Genomic DNA, 23,219 nt, shown 5'->3' with positions numbered 1-23,219 from the left:
AAATTGTTTTAAAGTATATTTAATAAAAGGAACATCAAAACAAAATGTGCATGTGTGTATATTTTTGGGGAGGGGCGCTCTAACCCCCAGCCCCCACTTGTCTATAGCCATGGTATATATTCAAAACCAACCTGTTTGTCAAAGATTAAATTTGCACGATGTCTTTGGGACAGAGTAAGATAAAACCTTTTATGACACTTCAAATAGGAAATATTTATTACATGTTTTTATTACAATATTATTAAATAGAGGTTTTTATTATAATATTAAAATGACTAATGAAATGAAAATACAAAATTAAACTTCCTAAATAAATAATAAACATTGCACTCTTTCTGCAGACTACTTATAGATTACTTGACCACCGTTTTAGACAAAGAAAATAAAGCCCGTTGAAAATAAATTACTTGACCACCGTTTTAGACAAAGAAAATTTATAATTGCTAAAATGAAAGCGACACGATGCATTATTTTTTCATTTCATTAAAACTATTACATTAAAACGTAAACATCGCACTCTTTCTGCAGACGTAGACGTAAACATTGCACTCTTTCTGCAGACGAAATAAATAGTTATAAAAAGTAGAGTTGGTTAAATTTCAATATTTAAAAGAAAATAAAGGCCGTTGAAAATAGCTTACTTGACCACCGTTTTAGACAAAGAAAATAAAGCCCGTTGAAAATAGATTACTTGACCACCGTTTTAGACAAAGAAAATTTATAATTGCTAAAATAAAAGCGACACGATGCATTATTTTTTCATTTCCTTAAAACTATGGCTAAAAGTTACTAAAACGTTTTTTCCATATGCTATGTCTTTAGGATTATTTCTATAAATTAAATTTTGATTGTCAAAAATTGCGGCATTGTTTTACAATCGTAAATGCTGTATATCACAAACATTTACATCATTTATGCTAAAAAATTTTCAGTTTGTTAACAAAATCATTAAAAAATTTAACATTTTCATTGAAAAGTTACACAAATGTAGAATAATTATTCTTACAAACTAAATCTGTTAGTTCAATCAATTTTTTGACAGCCGCATTATTTATTATTTGATACCTCAAAATACCAGAGAACTCAAAATATTAAATTTGAGTTTGAATATTAGATTTCATTATGTTATGATGTATAATTGACAAATTGATTTAATGTCTTGTTAAATTTAACAATAGAAACAAAAATAATTGAATATAATTAGTTAGAGAAAAATTTTTTTTAAATGATTAATTAAAAACAACTTATTAATTGAACCTTTTATTTCGAAAAGGACACTAGTCCAAAACATTTTAACAGTTTATAAATTTAAATTAAAAATTTCTGCATAATTTGTGTCTTTTTTATGTTCTTTTTTTTATGTTCCTTATTTATCTACTTCTATGTTTAATTTCTTTAGAAACGTAGATATTATTTTAATAAAAACCATGTTTTTGTTGATTTTGAAAAGTTTTAATGAATAGACTTGTGCCCGTTTCCGTAATGACACGTTCAATTATCATAATGGAACCCAATAAATCTGGTCAAAACGAGAACTTTCGCGTTTAGCAGGTAATATTTTCTTAACTCAAAGTCCACGTTTCGTTATCTCGTTATCGTAAATAAGAATAAATAAATAAATAAGAATGGTACTAGTATTTAAGGTGCTTTAGCACTCAGCAATTACAGCTTCCAACACGATATGGCTTCACTTGATCACCTTTTTTTTACGGAATTTAGATATACAATAAAACTATTTGATAATTGCTACAATCAAACCAGGTTCTGATTCTTTCTTTGTTTTTTATTTTCATGCGTATATTATCATTCAACTATAAATCATATTAAAGATATTTAAATATGTAATCGTCAAAGACTGCAATTTTGCATACTTTTATGTATATCATATCACCTACCTCATAGCACTACTCGCTCCCAAGCCCCAGGACAACTGTGATTATAAAAACATAAAATGTATAAATAAAATAAAAATAAAATAAGAACAAAAATAATAATAATAAAAACCAATTCATTTTATACTTTGTATTTTGATAAATAAAACTCTTCTTCTAAAAGAATAAGATCATTATTAACAACTTCTTTTAGTTCATTAAGTTTTTTCTTTGTCTCGTCTTCAATAGTTTTTAAGCTCTGAACTCTTTTCTGAAGACTTGTGTTTACTGCTGGAAAATCATTTAATATAAGAAACTCTTTCATATCTGCTATAAGTTTCATTAATGACTCGCCTGCCCGAACCTTACAAAAAAAAAAAAATTTTTTTATAATAAATAAAAAATATAATTATAATAAAAAATAAATAAATATTTTAACTCTATCTATATTAATATAATTAACAGTTTAATATGCAATCTCTTTGTTTTTCACTCATTCACAAAAACTGATGAAGCAGAACTAAGAAATTACAGAGATACAAGCTGATGAAGCAGAAAAGCTGGTGAAAAATAAAGTAAAGTATAAAAAACTTTACAAAACTTTGAGGTGTTTAATAAGAAAAAAGAAGAAGAACTGCTTTATTGCTAAACTAAATGCAAATAAAAACAAGCTGTTTTTCCCTTTTTCTTTTTTTTTTTAACAGACTACAAAACATTTTTTCTAAACAAATAAAACTTTAATTCATTCCCAGCAACAAGATTGCTAATGTCTAATTAATGTACTAATTAGATTGGAACAGAAAGAAAAAATGAGAGTTAAAGAGCAAGTTGACAGAAAACTTAAAAATTTGTTTGGTTCAAGAAAACACGAAGATCTGACAGAACAACACAGGATCAAAAATGGAATCTTGTGGTACCCCAGAAGTTACTGGAAATAAAGAGTTTTTTATTAAGAACAACTTTAATGCTGAAGTTAAAATAGAATGATTCAATAACTTAAAAACTTTCCCAGATACGCAATATGAAGCAAGCATATGGAGCAATATGAAGCAAGCATATGATCAGCATTTTACTACAGGCAACAGCATCACAGACTTTTTGATTGTAAGATTGAGACTAAGTTGTTATAATCAAGATGAAATATTAGAAGTTTGTTAATTACAGTCAAAGACTCTGCTAATAATAGTAGGAGGACTAATGGGACAATAGTTAAAGAGATCTCCAATAGTTACAAAGCGAACTCCATAGTTACAAAGCGAACTCCATAGTTATTAAAAATTGACACTACAAAACACAGATGCTATATTCTAGCAAGTAGGAAAACAAAATTTAGTTAAACATCTATATTTAGTTTCTAAATAATTTACAGAGTAATGAAAAAAATTCTGACATTTTCATAACACTAAGATAAGAATGTTGTTCGGAAAACAAGGTGTATTGGAGTTTAAGTGAAAAATAATTTTATGCAAATGTAAACAGGAGTGATTTAGTTGTCAAAAAGTGGATTAACCTATTTCTTTGAAATGACAGAAAAAGTGTTATCATTAGATTGAAGAGATGTCATAATGTAAAAACAGAAAAAAATATATATAATGAACAATTTTCATAGTAAAGTCATAAATAAGACCTAGTTGAAGCATGCTGCGGTAGCTCAACATTAGGCTTCTTTCGTGTTGTTATGAGTGTTTATTTAAGGGGACGACTGAATAAGCAATTTTTATGAGAGCAAACTGGTATAAGTGTGAATGAAGTGCGAACTGGCGTAAGTGCAAACTTGCTTAAGTGTGAACAGGCATAAGTGTGAAGCAATTGTAAAAACTGGCATAAGTGCAAATCAGTATAAGTGCAAACTGGCATAAGTGCGAATTGGCATAAGTGCAAATTGGTATAAGTGCCAAATACCAATTTGGATTTATGTTAATATTTGCAATTTTATTCTGCGCACTTATGCCAATTTTTGTAACTGCTTCGCATTTATGCCAATTCACACTTATGCCAATATTTGCAAATTTATTTGGCTCACTAATGCCAATTCGCACTTATGTTGATTCACACTTATTCTGGTTTTTGCAACTGCTTCGCACTAATACCAGTGTTTGCAAATTCTTTTGGTGCACTTATGCCAACTCGCATTCATGCCAGTTCGAATTTGTGCCAGTTTTTGTAACTGCTTTGTATTTATGCCAGTTTGCACTTACAGCAGCTTGCACTTAGACCAATGTTTGCAAATTTTATTTCCGCACTCATGCCAGTTTGCACTTATTCCAGTTTTTGAAACTGCTTCACACTTATTCCAGTTCACACTTATGCCAATGTTTGCAAATTCTTTTGGCGCACTTATGTCAATTTTTGCAACGCTTCACACTTATGAAATTTGCACTTATTCAGCCTCCTGTACTTACGGTTTATTTAACATTTTGACTATTTTTTTTAAAATTAGTCATTCTAAGTTATGATTAATAATATATAGTATAGTTATAATTTACCATTTCACATTCATCAAAATAACAATGCTCTTTAATTTTTAGCATAAAAATGAAACCTCACAATATTAGATGCTCGTACATCAATTTCATAGCCATCTTCAACAGCCTGTGTTAAACGAGCAACTTGCGTTTCTTCTTCAACCTAAACAAAAACTAATTTACTTGTAACTTTTACAACTATCCAAATGCTAATTACAATACATATATATAATTTAATTACTTTGGCTGCTTTGACTATCTCAACATAGTTGTCCAAAATAGATTTTATGTCATCCTTAAGACGTTTAGAATATGATTTTAATAAAGTATCTCGATGACTCATTCTTCAAAAAAAAAAAAAAAAAAAACTAACAATAATATATATTTACTTGTCAATAAAATCTACCATAACAAACTTATATTAAATAAAACAAAGCACACACTTACATACTCCAAAATATATATATTCCCGCCGTTCTGAAATACTGTTCTGATTTGCATTCAACGTAAAGAATTATTGAAAATAAATTGCAGTTAATTTTTTGTCTTATTTATATAATAAATATATAAAATTTTAAAATACATAAAAATATATAAAATATAAAAAATTTAACATTAAAAAAAAAATTAACAACATAATTTATTTCCAATAATTCTTTACATTGAATGCTAATCAGAAAGATATTTTGGAATAGAGAGAGTATAAAAAATCACAATGATGTAATTTGTTAAATTTATTAAAGCCCCTAATTCAACAAATTAACACAGCCCAATGATTTGTTGAGTAAATGATTGATAAATTTTTTTTTAAGGGAGAAAAAGTTATGTTAGTGTAATGTTAAAATTGACAGACATAATCACATTTCAAAAAAATAAGCTGAGTATGATACTACCAGAACCATGGTAAACCATACTCCTGGTTTAAAATGGATTATTTTCATACTTAGGACAAGTCTTAAAATTTTACTTTTAAACTTGTTGTAACATAAATATATCTAACATATAAGATGTTCAGATCATCACAAGGGCATCACAATCAAAAACTGCTTTATAATGTCCTTGTGATATTTTGAATGTTATCTTGTTAGCAGTTTAACTTTTATTCAGTAAATATTAAACCTCTGAACTCTGGCCACTACTGCACATTATCAGCAGTCTTCCTTTTCATGTTCCTTAGTCCATGTGTTTTGCGTTTTTTTAAACTAAAAGATTTTCTTTTAAGAATTTTAAAATTTAGTCACCAAATATAATATTATTTAAAAATTATTAAAAGTTAAGCTTAAAACAACAAAATGAGATAATCACTTAATAGTACTTCATTACATAAAGCCATAAAATGCAACCCAAAAAAATTTCAACATAATTTTTTATAACACTGGGTATGTTTTTCCAAATATTAATTTATAAAGCATTATTAATAATTTAAATATTTCTAGACAGCATTTGTTTATAAATCTTTGGTTTTATGTAATATTAAAAAACTCTTTTTACTTTCAGTTTCAAGTTAGGTGTAAAATTATTTATTTCTTCCACTTACGCATATAGAACCAAATTAAATTTTGGAATTCAATAATATCCTTACAAAATTTTAATTTTTAATTAATAGGTTGATAGTATAGTTAATTAGTAATTCATATACTTTACACTTTGAAAAAAAAAGTATATTTATATTTTAATTAAACAACTAGACATCTTAGGAAAGAAAAATTTCTTTTTAGCTAATTTAAGGTTACTAAATCGACTATAACTTTATAACACAAATTTGTTAAAACATTGAAATGATCGTGTCAGTTCATCAGTAACGTATTTACGCCGCGATTATCATTTTTACTGTTTGTTGAGCAGATATTAATTGCCTTTATATTAAATTCGTAGAAATAATAAAAAAAAATGGTTCTGTTACTTAATAACAAAGTATATCTATAAAAAATGTAAAATTTTAAAACTACGTAATTTTTGATAATTTGAAAAATTTACATTATTAAATTTATATTTATATAATTATTCTATAATGTATTAAAAAAATTTATAATAATACTATTTATTAGAATAAAATACATCTACCTTGGTTTTCAAAAAATGTTCAAGAGTTGTTTTGGTGCGGTTCCGCAATATACTACATCTTTTTAACCCAAGATTTGGCCAGGACCCTAAGATGGTATTATATTATGTCAAAATATACCTAAAATTTATCTTAGAAAATCTTAATGATCCTTATGTTACAGCTTGTTTAAACTAAATGGAAGATAATATTTTTCGTGAGCTTTTATTTGTTATAAAAAAGGAGAGATCGTTATTACTATACTTTAAACTATAACGTGTTTAAATGTTATCTTTACTTTATCTTGGACTACTTTAGCCGCCAAAAACGAAGAAGGTCAAAGTCAAGAAGGTAGCTGCTGCTCCATATCAAACAACAGCTAAACCTACACCTAAGAAAATTGTAAATGTTTTAATAGAAAAACGACCTAAAAACTTTGGAATAGGTATGTATATTTTTTACAATAAATTAGTTTTACTAAAAGATAGAATTTCACTCTACTTTCTAATTATGTTAAGGCGCTGATGTTCAACCAAAACGCGACTTAACACGATTCGTTCGCTGGCCAAAGTATGTACGATTACAACGACAGAAACGAATTTTGTATCAAAGGTTGAAAGTTCCACCTTCAATAAACCAGTTTACTCAAACTTTAGATCAACAAACAGGTAATTTGTGTTTATCAAAAAGTAAATTGTTTTAGAGGTGAATAAATTTTTGATCAGATCTAAATTTTCAACATTAAAGTTGTTATGTTTTAAAAATCATATTTGTATTAATTAAGCTACTCAATTGTTCAAGTTGTTGCATAAATATCGACCTGAAACTAAGAAAGAAAAAAAAGTAAGGTTAACACAGCTGGCTGAGAAAAAAGCTGCTGGTTCTGCAGAAACCAAAGTCAAAAAACCAATAACAATAAAGTATGGTATCAATCACATAACAAATTTAGTAGAAAGCAAGAAAGCAGCATTAGTTGTAATAGCACACGATGTTGATCCTATTGAGGTATTTTGTTTTGTTGCATTCAATTTTACAATTGTTTATGCAAAGTAAATAATGCATGGTTTAATGTTTATTTTCACACTGGTTGTTTAATGTATTTTACTATAAAAAAAAATACAAATTTATGAAGTACATATATTAACCCTTTGTTCAGATGTTAGGTATGTGGACTGATTTTTTTAAATTGATTAAATACTAGAATCTTTAATATCATTTGAAAGCCCTCAAATACAGTATTTTAAAGTAAGAAAGTTATGAAAATTAGACGATTTTATAAAAAGTTGTGACATTTTAAGTAGCAAATTTTGATATGGGTTTCCTACTAAAACTGGTAAAAAAAAGAAACATTTTAATAATTTACAAAATAGTGGTGTATAAATTGCCTTAATGGAAAGGGTGCATGCTGCCCCTACCCTGTTTTAACCTAAAAAAAAAAAAAAATTCTATGAGAAGTTATAAAAAACTACATTACCACATTACAAGCACAAAAATTGGTTCTGTTAATCACAATTTCTGCATTTCAATAATATTTCATGCAAAGTTGGTAGACATAAATTTAGATGTACCTAATTGTATTTCTGTAATATTAAATAAAAATATTGTGGGTGTAAAAATATTCAAATGCATTTTTTAATTATGTATCTTAAGTCTATTGTGATAAAATGTCAGTTGTCAACTAAGAAGAAAAAAAAGAGATAGATTTGTAGCTTTATTATTTGTTATTAGATTCAAGCTTTTCTTTCCTAATTAAATTTAAATATAATATTCAAGAATTCTATATATTAATTATTTCCTTTATTAATTCTAATCAACTAAGAAGTTTAAACTCGAATCTTAGATTTAAATCTCAACCCAACCTTAATATAATGATTTTTAAGAAAAACCCTGTATTTATACAGCATTTTTCTCCTATCAACATTAAGCTAAAGTTTAAAGATTTATTAAAAAAATGCTGACCAGATCAAGCATTTTGAGCTTTAGTTACTAATGCTTATCTTTTAGTTAACATTTCAATCCTCAACATTATTTTTTTTTTATATATATGTACTGAGTAATTTCTTTTTATTGTTTGTTTTTTTTTAAGCTATTGTTAATACACATTTTGTATTTTAATGCACCTGATTTTAGATTGTTGTTTGGTTGCCTGCTCTTTGTCGTAAAATGGGTGTTCCATATTGCATTGTCAAAGGAAAAGCTAGGTAATTTAGAATTAGTGTATTTAAACAATGTAATAATAATATATTTTATTATCAGCCCTTGGAATTAGGAGAAACGAGGTCTGCAATAATTTGCTTGATTCAATTTGTGTGAGGTTGGCTTAAAAATTGTAAAACAAAGACCATAAAATGTGTAAATGAGGTTGATCATAAATTATACTATAAGTTTGACTAAGATAAATTATATCAACAATTTTTCGCTGACCTCAAGCGCTTCTAGTTTGGCATTTCCAAATGTTGAACCTAATTCTTTGAGTTGTATTATATAATTATAGTAAGAATATAGTATTTTAATTATATAATACAATATACTTTGTTAGATTTCCTGTGAAAAGTTAAGTTGATTTTTATAATACTTTTATTTATTTATTGCTTCTGCTATTAGTAATTATATTGTTAACCTAAAAGTATTAAGTTTTTTCTGTATTGTGAATCAATGATGTTTACCTAATGAATATTTGCTATTTGAAATAATATGTAAATAAAATCCATGGGCTTCTGAGATTTACATTAGAAATTTAGAGCACTTAACATAAATTCATAACTAGAAACTATTCTGCCTGTTGAAATGTATTGTGTATTTCTAATTTTAGCTATTCCTTTTTTTAGACTTGGTAAACTTGTTCATAAAAAAACAGCTACTGCAATTGCACTCACTACAACACGTCCTGAAGATAAATCTTCTTTGGATAAGGTATCTGAAGCAGTGAAAACTAATTACAATGAAAGAGTTGATGAAATTAGAAAACATTGGGGTGGAGGTGTTATGGGTAGCAAAAGTCAGGCAAGAGTAGCTAAGTTGGAGCGAGTTAAAGCTAAAGAACTTAATGTTAAATAAATGCTTGATTTAAAATTAAACAGACTTTTAAATTTTTGATAAGTAGTCCTTTGAAAAGATTATATTCAAATTTTTGTTTAGGGAGTGTTGATATACCTTAAAGTATTACTTATGCCTATATGTGTATAAGGAGCCCATCTGCAAGACGCGCTAAGTCGTCATACAAATTAAAATTTTGAGTTTAATTTATTTCCACATCGTATTTACTGAAATCGATTATCTATTTAATTACTAGGCCAGTTACATATTTTATAGTCCTTTTGGGCAAAAAATTTCAATTTTGGTTATATGCTGCGAATTCAATAAATTTAGAGAAACTTATTTTCTCTATATCAGTATACTTGGATGTTAATGCTTTGCTAATGGGCTCCTTAAGATATGTTTACTCAAACTTAATTTTCTCATATAAGGATTTTCAAACTAATAAATAACGAGATTTTACTATATACAATTATAAGGTATCTGTAAAGGTGGAACTGTAATATTCCGCTCCAAATTAGCTAAAGCATGTCTAACGGTAAACTTAGGCCAGGCTTACCAATAGATATTGTCTACAGGTCTTAATCATTGGCTTAATCTGAATTTGCGCCAACTCCAAATGGCAAGATCATTCTCCTCACTGCCTCATGTTCGTGTAATGATATCTTGTGCAAACTTTGTGGCATTCGATACCATGTGTAGCTCAGTTTAAAGAAATGAACTACCTAAAAGAGGCAATCATGTAACAGCTGTTTAGAAATAATATTAACAAATAAACTTACCTCAAGGAAGTACTTTTGAAATTCATATGCATTCATTGGCAGAGCTGATGAGAATGTGGTCAAGATGCGTGCAACTTTTTTAGCAGTAGTACATCCAGCTTTGAAATTTCAGCAGCAATACTTTTAGATTAGAAAAAATGACTAGCTGTATTTAAATCATTGGATATCCCAGAACCACCAGATCTGGACACATCAATAATTAATTTAAGACAATTTTTAAAGGCATCTTGGATTCTTTTTCTGCTTGTTGTCACAAATAACTTTTCTTTTGTGCTACGCGCCCGCCGCATTTGGTTATCCAATTTGTAAGCAAGGTGAAAACAAATCTAATCTGTGCATGAAATGATGACAAGCCATACTGTAGACCAGAGTAATTTTCATTTTTTGCTACTATTTTTTCAATATTGTTCATCTCTTTTGGTGTGCTGCCACACACTGAGCAGGACTGTGTTGCATTGGTCTCAACTGATAAGGCTGTTGCCACTTTAACATCCACCATGATTATTTCAATGATATGCAATATGATGTTATTCCATTGAGTTAGTTCAAGATTTGCATTTCTAATCAAAAACTCTTCTTTTATTAATGCACCTGTTGTTTCTTTTATAAACTTAAAACGCAGTGGGGGAAAATTCAATGTTGAAGATGGCTTATAGTTGCACCAAATTGTTTACAGCCATCAGCAAAACAAGATAATTCAAATGGAACAAGGCATGTTAGAAGTAGACTTTGTTTACTTCAAAGTGTCTTTCACCATCAGTTGTAGTCTTGTATATGGACTGCCCAGTACTATCATCAAAGCCAATTTTGTGTTGCAATGTAAGCCGTTTAAGAGATGATATTTTGAATGAACTAATTACTTCTTTTTTGCAACAGGCACAAACGAAAGGCTGTATGTTCTAAAAGCGCTTGAAAACTTACTTCAACTGAATAGTCTGACACTACAATTTCAGTTTCTAGTGGCATACAGTTTTTTTTTCATCTCTTCGAGAATTGTAAGTTGGATAAATGTTGGGCCTAACAGTCATGGCTTCATTTCTTAGTGTTTGGTAGTCCTGCTTAGTTAACTACAGTCCAGTAAAATAGCTAAAGCTTTTGTAGGAGAATATGGTGCTGGCACTGAGCAAGACCCATCTGACTCAGCTTTAAGCACTTGACCTAGAAGTTGTGCATCTTTTGGCCTGCCTTCTTGCTTTAAAAGATAAACAGCAGATAAGATAAGCTCTTCTGATGTTCTTGACTCCGCTAGTCCCGGACTTCTTCCATGCTTGGTTTTTGTGCCGGTGTAACGTTTTTAAATTACTGCGTTAAAATTTTACTGCGCGGCAACTTTCAACCGTTAAAGATTCCCGAGATATTACTGAAGCAGTAACAAAGTAACGTTATAATTTTACTGCGCTTGTTAAAAATTTACTGATTTGTTAGTTGACAATTTCAAAATGTACACAAATATTAACTTTAATGATATAAGGAAATATTTAAATGAAAAAAAGTTTCCTGAAGATGTATGTGAGAGAGGAAAAAAAGCGAATTTCAAACGTCAATGTAAAAACTTTGAAATAGTTGACAATAAGTTGATGTATTGCAAATAAGGTATTGGCAAGGTGAGGAAAATTTATTTTGTGGAAAGAAGTTTTTCAATAATTTAAACTATTTATCAAAGTAAAATTAAATGGTTAAGCAATATTCAGAGTTGTGATTGCTTTACTGTGAATTAACATAAATGACATTTTTAAAGCGAAATAAAGCAAATTCTCATAAATTCGAAATTTCAATATAGCTTTAAAACAACTCAAAATAATGTACAATAAAAATAAAAAACTACAAACAAACTTTTGTTTATTCTAGGTCGTTGTGGTCATAGACCGAGAAGAGCAATTAAACATAGTTAAAGAAGTCCATGAAGGTCTTGGAACTTCTGAGAAAGCTGTTGCATTAGCCAGCCACCTAGACATTAATGCTGTAAGAAAGCAAATTTTTACACGTTTTTTTTGGCATTCAATAGTGGAGGATATTACAAAACATGTAACTCAATGTGAACGATGTCAAAAGACCTCTAACAGAAACCTTAAAGTGTCTCCTGCTTTAAAACCTGTTATAGTAGAGCAACACGTAATGAAGCAAGTTGGTGTTGATTTAATTAAATTACCTGCATCAAATGGATTCAATTACGTTATTGTTCTTATTGATTATTTCTCTAAGTGGACTGAAGCTGAACCTCTTATTGACAAAACAGCAATATCAGTAGCATTATTTCTTTACAAAGTTATTGACTGGAGTTCAGCAACGTGTCACCTCGGCTTACCATCCACAAGCCAATGGCCTTGTAGAGAGACAGAATCAGACAATTAAGAAAGCCATTATCAAGGTGGTAAATGAAAATGTTTTAGGTTGGGTATCAGTTTTAGATGGAATCCTTTTTGCTCTACGTGTTAAAGTGCACGATTCAAGCGGGTATTCACCATTTTACCTTATGTATAACCGACAACCTTGCCTTCCGATTGATGTAAAATACACAGATATACTCAATGGGGATAATTATAAACTTGTGTATGATAAAGAGGTTTTCCAAAAAGCTTTACAAATGAAAAGAGGAATTGAGGAAAAAGCCATGAACAATATTGTTTTTTCACAAAAAAAACAAAAATTAGACTATGACAGAAAGCATGCAACGTCATCAAAATTTGTTGTTGGTCAAAAGATACTCTTGAGAAAACTTTCTCATGGCTGGGTCCATATGAGATACTTAATATTTTATCTAACTCAACATGCTTATTAAGGAAAAGTAAAGGCGACACATTAAAAAAGAAATACTCTCTACATCATATTAAAACATTTGTTGAAAAGAAAAGTAATTCAAAACTGTGTAATTTTTCTACTGAGTGTGATAATCATGATGAATGTCACTCCAAATTAATGAAACATCCCTCCAAAAAAATTCGCCAAAAAATAGCTGAAAAACAAGGGCTCAAAATATTTATTATTCCAAATTGTAATGGGCTACAAATGCAGAGATCCTGGGTACTGCAAATCTTATTGGAATTGATATTGCTGTGTGGCCATTCACTGGACAGAAACTAGCGTGGCTCAAATATCCAGTATCCGTTAAACTCGACCAACTAACAGCTAAAACTATTCTTTTAGAAAATAAAAACAATAATCATTATAATGTTGTTTTGTCACTAAAACCTCAATAAAGTAAAAAATGTTGTTTTTTGTTATAAAATCCGTAATAATCATCTCATGATTGCATGTTTTTCACAACAAAGGGAACATAAATACTTATGTTCTCTGCTATTAATATCTTTTTTTGTAATAAAACATTAAAAAAGTTTTGTCAAGGATCTCTATTTAATTAATAGCTATTTAATTTATTTTTAGATGAGATTTCGTCGCACAAAAAAAGAAAATTACTTTACAATAAAATAATAACGAGCGCAGTAACATTATAACGCTAAAATAATACTGCCTCAGTAATATTTTAACGTTATAGTTTTACCGCCAGGGAATCTTTAATGGTTGAAAGTTGCCGCGCAGTAAAATTTTAACGCAGTAATTTAAAAACGTTACAACGGCATTTTCAAATCGTACTTTTGGCCTTCCCATGGAACTGGAAGTAACTGGGGACAGTGGTAGTGGTAGAAGCACTTCTTTGTCTACAGCAATATAATTCTCATAATTCCAATCCTTGAACCATATTTCAAATACCAGTCTTTAAAGATCTTTTCATTTTAAAACCCAGCAACAAACCACTCTTAAAAATAAAAAAAATTTTAACGAACCTTTTTGTCAAACAAATTTTAATCAATTTTGACTTGCCTATCGTGCACCGCACATATGGAATAAACTTGCTTTACCAATTATACTTATAAATATTCTACTTTATTGGAACATATACTTTACAAGGTATTTGTAAATTTATTCATTTATTATTTTTTTTAAGGTTCAATGACCTTTTTTTAAGGTTCGAAGACCTTAGCGATATTCTTTCGGAAACCTAGTTTACACTGTTATCACGCTTTGTATATATATATTTGTAAAGTACTTTTAATAGTTTAATTTATTGTATCACGACTAATATTGTGAACTGAAAAAAAAAAAAACAGTGTTATTATTGTATGCAATTCTCCATCTTATTTCATATCCTTTAGTAAATTCATTTATTTTACAAGACATATTCACCTTTAGTTTGCAACTTAAATAGCTTAAGTTGTTCTTGGGCTTTCGAGATAAAATGTTTATATTTTTTTTTCCACGTAAAAATATGTGAATATCCAATTTTGTGATCACCATGTCTGAAAATATTAACATTAAAATAAAAACTAGCTTTTTTTTTTAATTTAAATAATGAAATAAAACTTTTATGTTTTGCTGATTCCATTAGTCATTTATTACAACTTAAAATGACATTAGCATCCATAATTGTGGCTAAGTATTACCTTTTAAATGTTAAAATGTAATGAAATAGCATTCAATACTGTAAAAATAGTTTAAAAAATTAGGTATCCATAGCAACCAATTAAAATTACGACTTCCATAAGAAGTGTGAATCTCATTTTAATACACGTATTTAATACAGTGTACATAGCACGAATAAAAAACTGTTAAAATAACGTTAATGTAAAATGTTGTTGCTATGTAAAATTTGGTACCATAACAACCAAATTGTACTCAATGTGTAGCTTAAATACGTCTGTCTATGTTCATAAAATCAAGTGTTTTGGCTTCCTTACAAGTTAAGTGTATGACCATTTGTTTGCTGCCCTAACTCGCCTCCAAAAAGATGCATTTAATTTGGCACATTTAAGTTATAAAATTAGGCTTTTGTGTTATACCTATTTTAATATTCATTTATTACACCTTAAAATGACATTAGCATCCTTAACTGTGGCAAAGTATTACCTTTTAAATGTTAAATTGTAATAAAATAGCAATCAATACTGTTGAAAAAAATTATAAAAAAATGGTCAACTTTTCACCAAATTATTATAAATCCGTTTCGGAAAGATGATTAAGAATTATTTAACAACAAATATAATAAAATAACTTTAATTATATATATATATATATATATATATATATATATATATATATATATATATATATATATATATATATATATATATATATATATATATACATATATATATATATATATATATATATATATATATATATATATATATATATATATATATATATATATATACATATATATATATATATATATATATATATATATATATATATATATATATATATATATATATATATATATATATATATATATATATATATATATATATATATATATATATGTAGGTATATATATATCTAATTAAAGTAGCCGTAGCGCAGTGATAGCGCACTTGTTTCAGAAATAAAGAATTCAAAACCCCACCTCTGGGCAAATTTTGCGACATCGGTTCGGAAGGAGGCGTGAACTCCCGATTAAATGCTCATCTGTGGTGCTCTGAGATAAGACCGCGAGGACGTCTTGGGGCACCTAAAATGAAAAGAAATTAAAAAAAAAATTATTGTGTTATATTTGTGTTTTTTTTTAATTATATTTATTATATTTGTATATATATATATATATATATATATATATATATATATATATATATATATATATATATATATATATATATATATATATATATATGTATATATATATATATATATATATATATGTATATGTATATATATATATATATATATATATATATATATATATATATATATATATATATATATATATATATATATATATATATATATATGTATATACAAATATAATATATTATATTTGTATATATATATATATATATATATATATATATATATATATATATATATATATATATATATGTATATACAAATATAATATATTATATTTGTATATATATATATATATATATATATATATTGTATATATATTGTATATATATATATATATATAATATATATATATATATATATATATATATATATATATATATATATATATATATATATATATATATATATATATATATATATTATATATATATATATAGAACATTGTATATGATTTTTAGACAGATTAGATCATGTCAAAATTATGACTTTTGTCCATAGTTGGCCCACTGTGCAATGTTGAAAATGCAGATTATTCTTCTTTTTTGAGGCAAAATGCTAAAGGGATGGCAGGATACCCGCTTTCATAGAAGGTAAACACTCTGTATTAGTTCTAATTGCAACACCAAAACAACTTTGCAACCGATCAGTTGTGGCATCTGTTAATTCCATATTGATCTTTTAAAGTTGTCAGACATCAAAGTGTCAGTGTTCATTAAAATATCTTAAACTGAAGGAACTGATGGAGATTTTTTATTTACACTATCAACAACAACTTCTTTCTCACAATTTAAAGATTTTTTTACAGGAAAAGGTCCACACCTTCTTCTAACAAAAGGTGGCAATTTTTTGCCACCTTTTGCCTAATTTAATAACTTTTTCCTAAGTGTGTTTTTGCCTCCTAATCTTACTTACTTTCACTTAGCTGAACAAGAAGTACAACGGAATGAAGCATCCTTACCCAAATAACGCTTTTCAAAATAGCTTTTAGAAAGAAAAAAAATTCAACACAAAAGTGAACACAAGCATTTTAAATTATAGTTTGAAGCCTTGAACTGCTTTTAACTAAGCCTTGAACTGCTTCAAACTAAGCTATGAACTGCTTGAAACTACACTACTTGTATTATCATTTTTTTATCAATATGTGTGTACCATCAACACATTTAAATGTTACCATGTCTTTCTTTAGTTCAAACTCGCTTGTCAAAACAAAGAAGAAGATTTGAACAAAATTTTCGCAATTTGTTAATAAATGGAACGTTTAACTTTGCTTCGAGTGCGTCTACGTCTAAATTGCAGAACGCTTTCATCGAACTATCATAAAAGGCGAAAAGAACTGTGTTCAGTTTATTGATACAACGTCAACTAAGAAGTAGTTTTAAGTCCTGAAAATAAATTTTACTAATACAAATAAGAGTAAAAGGAATTAATAAAGTTTTACTGTTATTTGTTGCGTCATTTTTATAAAGATTTAGTTTCTTATACTCTTTTTTTTCATTTTCATGAAGCACATTTTTTCATTTTGATGATTGCACACGGGAAAAAAACGGCATAACCACATTTAAAAAATTGTGAAAAAGTGTTTATTGATCATTTATAAAAGTCTTTGTAAAGTTAAGAATGTTCACGTAGTAAGATGTTTACTTTGACAAGAACAAACAACTTGCTTTCTTAGCTCTTTGCTAAAAATAATCTCAACCCATAGACCCTTTTTTGTTACATATTTTAATTTACCACTCATTCTAAACCTGGAAAACACATAAAAAATTAGTCTAATACACACAAAATATTGTCATACAAATGAAACATATGTCGAAACACAGTAAGTGCAATGTATATAATTTGTATAAAGCAAAGATTAATAATTTAAGTAAAAAATCAAAATAGCCTGTTAAGTTTAATGAAAATTGCCGCGTAAAAGAGCTTAATATCTCCTACTTCTGTTTTAAAAATTATATTTTGCGTTGTGCAATTTATGAACGATCCCTATCGGACAGTTATCTCCAACGGACAGTTTTCTTGGTGTCAATTGGCCAAAATACGGTCCCGTTGAAAATTCTAGCAGATATTCATGTTTACTTTTCCCAACCGGACACAAAATACGTGGTTATGGACAATGGAAAAAATATTTTTTATATAATTTTTGATATTTTTTTATAAACAGAAACAGGGATAGTTAATTTTTTAAAAACAGATCATTAAATTTTTTTAAAAAGAAAAATATCTTTGAAAACAGAATGGATGTCCAGTTAAGAATAGCTGAAGAATATAAAATAAGTAAAAATTATAATTAATTTATATTGCAAAAATTTATTCAAATAAACTTAGTTATGAAAGTTGAATAATATTTAACTATGATAGTTAAGAATATTTGGCAATGGTAGTTAAGAAGTATTCAACTAAAATAATATTTTTAGAAGTATAATAAGTTTAGAGTTAGTATTTTACTAAAATAAAATTGCTTTAAAACGGAAACAAAAAAAGAAACATAAATCTCCTATTACTAATAGTATTAACATCAGATAAATCCAATAATTTTTTTTTAACCAAAATGTTTATCTAATAAATTATGAATTATTATGTTTTTATGAATGTTTAAAGTAAAAACATTTTTTTTTTGTTTTTGTGGTTACATAGAAACACAGTTTATATTTGTTAGTAAAACTAACAATTTAAATTGTTTTCAAAATTTAAAATTAAATTGTTTTCAAAAGATTAAAAATTATAAAATTCCATGACACTTTTATACAAAATTATTATATAAACAGATGAATAGTGTTGAATGAGTAAGCTTCTGACATTTTTTTATATATAATTTTATATTGAAAGGAAAAAAAAAATTATCAAAATAAAAACTTGAATTGATTTTTGTAAAAAAAAAAAGATCACTTCAAAATTGATATAAAAGTTTTTACAATGTGATAGCTGCTATGCTGATTTCAGAGTTTAAAAAATGAAAAAAGTGTGAACCATTTTAAATTTTTTTTAGGTATCACCAGTGTTTGCTATGTGTTTGGTTCATATACATAACATATAGCTGTGCTACCTACAAAGAATTGACTATAGCTAGAGCTATTTATTTTCACTCAGTAAATAAGAGCTTTTTATTTTCCCTTAGTAATAGTTTTTTTTATTAAAACATAGCAGTAGAATGATGGTCAAGATAAAATGTATGTAAATACAAGCATAAATTTTTAAAAGTATAAAAGAACTTATTGTTTTTTTTCTTTTTAGGAGTTCCTATAAAATATCTTTGAGATTCTAAAACCATAAAGATTCTAGAACCATATACATCAGAACTTATTTTTGATGAAGTTAAAAAAAGTGCATAAACATACTTTAAATAAGGATAGTTCTTTAAAAATGAATGTTTTGTATTTAGTTAAAAATAGATATTTATAAATTATATTTACTTTAGACAAAGAGTCACAGCATTCCATTTTTTTCCTGTTTTTTAAACTATGATTTCAGTAGAAAAAGCTATAAAATAGTATAAAAGGATATAAAATAAATATCTAACCATTATTTATACATAAATATACATAACTGATTTTGTATAAAACTCATTTAATAACAATGAAAAATTTCACTTTACTTACATTACTAGAAAATTAGTAAATAGTTGATTACAAATTTAATCAGTTATATTTTTCATGTCTAGTACATTCAAATAATTTATATAACTACAAAATTAAAAACTGTAATAAAATCATTTAATCAGTTTTGAATTTTTTTTTCGCACAATTCAGTAATATCAGTGTCATGAAAATTATTTTTGAAAAGCATCAGTTTTGTTCCCATTTATTTCCTGAAAGATGAACTTGTTCAAGGTTAGCCACAATTAATCAATCAATCATTTTAATGGAGCGAAGTAGTCATTCTCTTTGCCTGATACTCCTTCTCTAAATCCTGATATGCAGAAGCAGTTAAAATTTTATTTCAAGAATAAATAAGCATTTTCACATTTCAAGTACAGAGATTAAAGTCATTTCTTTTCTGTCGTCAAAAACATTTACAATCTTAATTAAACAGTTGAATAACTTTTTGATTTATAGACTACTAACAGGAAGTTGCATTTAGGTAAATAAAGTAGTATGTGATTGATTTACGGGTCTCAATATTCAAATGGTTGGTGTGGTTATAAATAATTAATAAAATTTTATAACATTTAATTACAAACTTTTTGTCATATTCTCTAACTAACTCTTCAAATATATTGGAGTCCATTAGGCTTTTTTTTTGTGCACAGTTATGACATGGAATACTTTTTATTTTTTTAAACCAACAGGAGTTCATTTGATTTCCTGATTTTCTTCATTTAATTCCTGGTTAAGATTTATTTTGCACACTCATGTTAGCTACATCAAGCCAAGTTAACGAAATATTAATTTAAATTCTTGCCTTCACTATATTTCTCATCTTTCACATACATACTTTTTGTTGATAGTAGTAAAACAAACCAAACTCATCAGCATTGAATCTGGATTATCAAGAGAAAAAAAAAAATATGGATACAAAATTATAGGCAAAGTTGTTTCTCTTCAAAGAGATTTTGTTGGTAACTTTCATCTGAGCAAAAGAAGAAAAGCAATTTTAAAATCAAAAGCAGTTTTAACACCAACAGCAATTTAATTTGCTTTTATTTTAGGGTTTTATTTGCTCTTATGCTATGCAAGATTATAATACAACTGCATTGCATAGGAAAGATTTTTTTTACTTCAGCCTTTTTATTGAACACTGATATATAAAAGCACAATATATTGATTGATGAATGAATGAATTTGGGCAATCAAATATGAATAAGAGTTCTGTGCATAATATTATTTCTCAGTCAAATGACTTGATATATATACAATGATATTGATATCTTAAGTAAAGAACTTTCCAAAAATAAGTAAATATCAATATGAAATAAAATGGTAAAATGGCGGTATTGTTTTAAGTGAAACAAAGTTTAAACAAACCAAAGAGAAAGTAGTAATTTTGTTGAAATGCCTTTGATGCAACTGTATTTATTTAATTAATTAAATTATAACTGTATAAATTCACCAAGTATAATTTTGATCACACTTTAACAGCATTTATTTAAATCATAATATTTGTAGATTTAAAACTTTTTTTTTTTTAAATTTATGTTTAAACTTTATTTAAGTTGTATTTGAACTTATTTATCATTAATGAATTGAAAATATCATGCAGCAATGCATTTCATAATTTTTCAATAAGAAATTGTCTCTTAGTAAGTAAGAAACTGTTTCTCTTTTTATTTCTTTTTATGACTATGTGTAATTGGATTTTACACTATCATAGACTTATTTATAAGTTCAATATCTTGAAAGTTATTTATCTTAAATACTTGTAATTTTGTTCTCTTCTTGATTTGAAGGTCTTTAATTCTACTTTTAGTATTTTTTTGTAGTCAAATTTTCTTAAAAATGGTACAAAAAAAATCTCCCAGTTGATAAATTTTATCATACAATATTGCCTTTACTCAGGATTGTTCATGCACTTGTCTTTATTAAAGTCAACTATAAACTATCTTTTGTAAAATTTTATCAAAGAAGATTTTTTTTTGAGTTATTTTTTATATTTTGATTCACTCTCAACAAGGCTGCAAGCAACCACTAATAAGTTAGGAGTTACTGAAAAAATAAAAGAATAGAGTTATAAAGCAAAGAAACGGTTGACAAAAGACTAATAAATTCCTTTGAGGAGTGAATTGTATTTGTAAAAAAGAGAAAGAGATGCAACTTTACAATGATGGGAAAAAGCTCAAACTTAACAGATAGACCGGGTCCAACTCTGTTTACAATTTGTTTTTGGACCTTGCCTAGAAGAAAAAAAGCATAATACCGAGATAATAAGAGAAGACTTTTTTTCAAGACAGAAGTATAAAGTTGAGTCGTCAGCAAAAAGAGCTTTCCTTCCTTCCATCCTTTGAGGATGACTTTATTAAAGTGTTTCGAAAGAAATGATTTAATAATCTCAAAAACTTTTTCAGGTACACCAGTTCTGGAGAACAATTTTATAAGACTATGACAGAATGTTGTCTGGACCACAAGCTGTAGAAGAGTTTAATTGAGATATGACTTTAGCAATGGAAGCTGGAGTAATTTAGATATCTAGTGGTGGGTTAACCTGTTTAATTGGAATGGAAGGGAGAGAATAGCTATAAGATTTAAGAGATGAGTTAAAAGAAAAGTTCTTTGCAAATAGTTCTACCTTATCCTTGGGAGAGGTAATAAGATCAGTTCCGTGAATTAAAGATGGTATGTTAGATCTACCCTTGTTTATGGCGTTGTTGAAGATTTTCCAAAAGTCTCTAGAGCCTTACTTCTGAGATAAGATAAGATGTTTAGTGAACTGAGAATAATAGAGCTTGGCATCAGACAGCACCTTTTTACATTAATTTCTTGCAATAATAAATAGTCATTTGTTCTCAGAACCAAGCCATTCAAGTGGAAGCACATACAAGAATGGTTAAAGGATTTGAACCTGATTTTGCAACAATTAGGTGAATTGATGGGTATGTATACCCCAAGTCAAGCATGTAACTATTGGAGTCGAATCAAAGGATAGTACCCATCACCACTGAGATCTGAAGAAAGAATAGTGGAATTTAATTAGTCTCACTAAGAGCAAGCAAGTCTAGTGAATTTTGCAGGAGGTAAGATTTAACTGATGGAAGGTTGCTTCGCAGACCATGAAAATTTGTAAAAGATATATTATAGCAGTTTTGTGGTGGAGAGGATTTTTTTGTTGAATTTTTTGGGTTACTTTTTGCATGATTTGAGTTTAAAGAGAGCCTGACTCATTCATAGATAGAGTCCAGCCTCCTATTCAATAAGCTATGCAGTTTTCTCAGTCCTGTTAGCTAACCCTAAGTCATAGCATAGGGCTCCTTATTTGGCCTAGACAATGCGCGCCAAAAGCATTAACAAGGACACCATCCATGCCCAACATGGGACTATTAATACTCTAATATTTTGCAGCTGTTGATAGAATCAGCCTCTCTGTGAACTACCATAGAGTTCAGGAAACCTTACTACTATTGAATTAATATCTTACTTATTTGCATCAAATTTGATAAAATTTGATTTGTGGAATGTCAAGTTTTTGATTTTTATTGAAGTTTAATAAAAAAACATCAAGTTTAATAAAAAAACATCAACCTGGGACCAAAAAAAAAGAAAAAAATTGAATTAGAAAATTATCCTGACTTAAAACAGTGTACAACTTAAGGAAGTCTAAGTTAAAAAAAAAAAAAAAATTGGTGTGAATTGAAAATCTTGGCTCTCAGTTTTTACTGTATATATAATATATATGGAAATTCTAATGTATATATAATATATTTATTTTGCCAAAAAAGTTTAAGAAATATTTTTTCAATTTTTTTTCCCCCACA

General features: G+C 27.4%; 3 protein-coding genes across 4 annotated transcripts in view; 2 read left to right on the top strand and 1 right to left on the bottom strand.

The window, feature by feature from the left end:
• Window positions 1–2,007: 2,007 nt before the first annotated feature.
• LOC136077121 (mediator of RNA polymerase II transcription subunit 22-like) lies at window positions 2,008–4,722 on the bottom strand. The gene is made up of 3 exons (XM_065791759.1): window positions 4,578–4,722; window positions 4,419–4,499; window positions 2,008–2,235 (listed from the first exon to the last, which is right to left on the bottom strand). The coding sequence occupies exons 1-3, from the start codon at window positions 4,677–4,679 to the stop codon at window positions 2,014–2,016; spliced, it is 405 nt and encodes a 134-aa protein (XP_065647831.1). The 5' UTR covers window positions 4,680–4,722; the 3' UTR covers window positions 2,008–2,013.
• Window positions 4,723–6,376: 1,654 nt separating this feature from the next.
• Window positions 6,377–9,454, top strand: LOC100214352 (large ribosomal subunit protein eL8). The gene is made up of 6 exons (XM_065791758.1): window positions 6,377–6,494; window positions 6,696–6,822; window positions 6,896–7,045; window positions 7,162–7,382; window positions 8,508–8,578; window positions 9,206–9,454. The coding sequence occupies exons 1-6, from the start codon at window positions 6,492–6,494 to the stop codon at window positions 9,432–9,434; spliced, it is 801 nt and encodes a 266-aa protein (XP_065647830.1). The 5' UTR covers window positions 6,377–6,491; the 3' UTR covers window positions 9,435–9,454.
• Window positions 9,455–17,777: 8,323 nt separating this feature from the next.
• LOC100211403 (superkiller complex protein 2) overlaps window positions 17,778–23,219 on the top strand; it is a 78,875-nt gene continuing 73,433 nt past the window's right edge. Inside the window, exon 1 of one of the 2 annotated variants that reach the window (XM_065791755.1) lies at window positions 17,778–18,091. In XM_065791755.1, coding sequence (XP_065647827.1) covers window positions 18,052–18,091 — 40 coding nt within the window. In that variant the 5' untranslated portion in view covers window positions 17,778–18,051. Of the gene's footprint in view, window positions 18,092–18,423; window positions 18,601–23,219 lie in introns of those variants that run through there. The other variant, XM_065791756.1, reaches the window with a different exon arrangement.

The sequence above is a fragment of the Hydra vulgaris genome, chromosome 02, assembly GCF_038396675.1.
Source record: "Hydra vulgaris chromosome 02, alternate assembly HydraT2T_AEP".
Taxonomy (NCBI): Eukaryota; Metazoa; Cnidaria; class Hydrozoa; order Anthoathecata; family Hydridae; genus Hydra; species Hydra vulgaris.
This window is presented reverse-complemented; position numbering and strand designations above follow the sequence as displayed.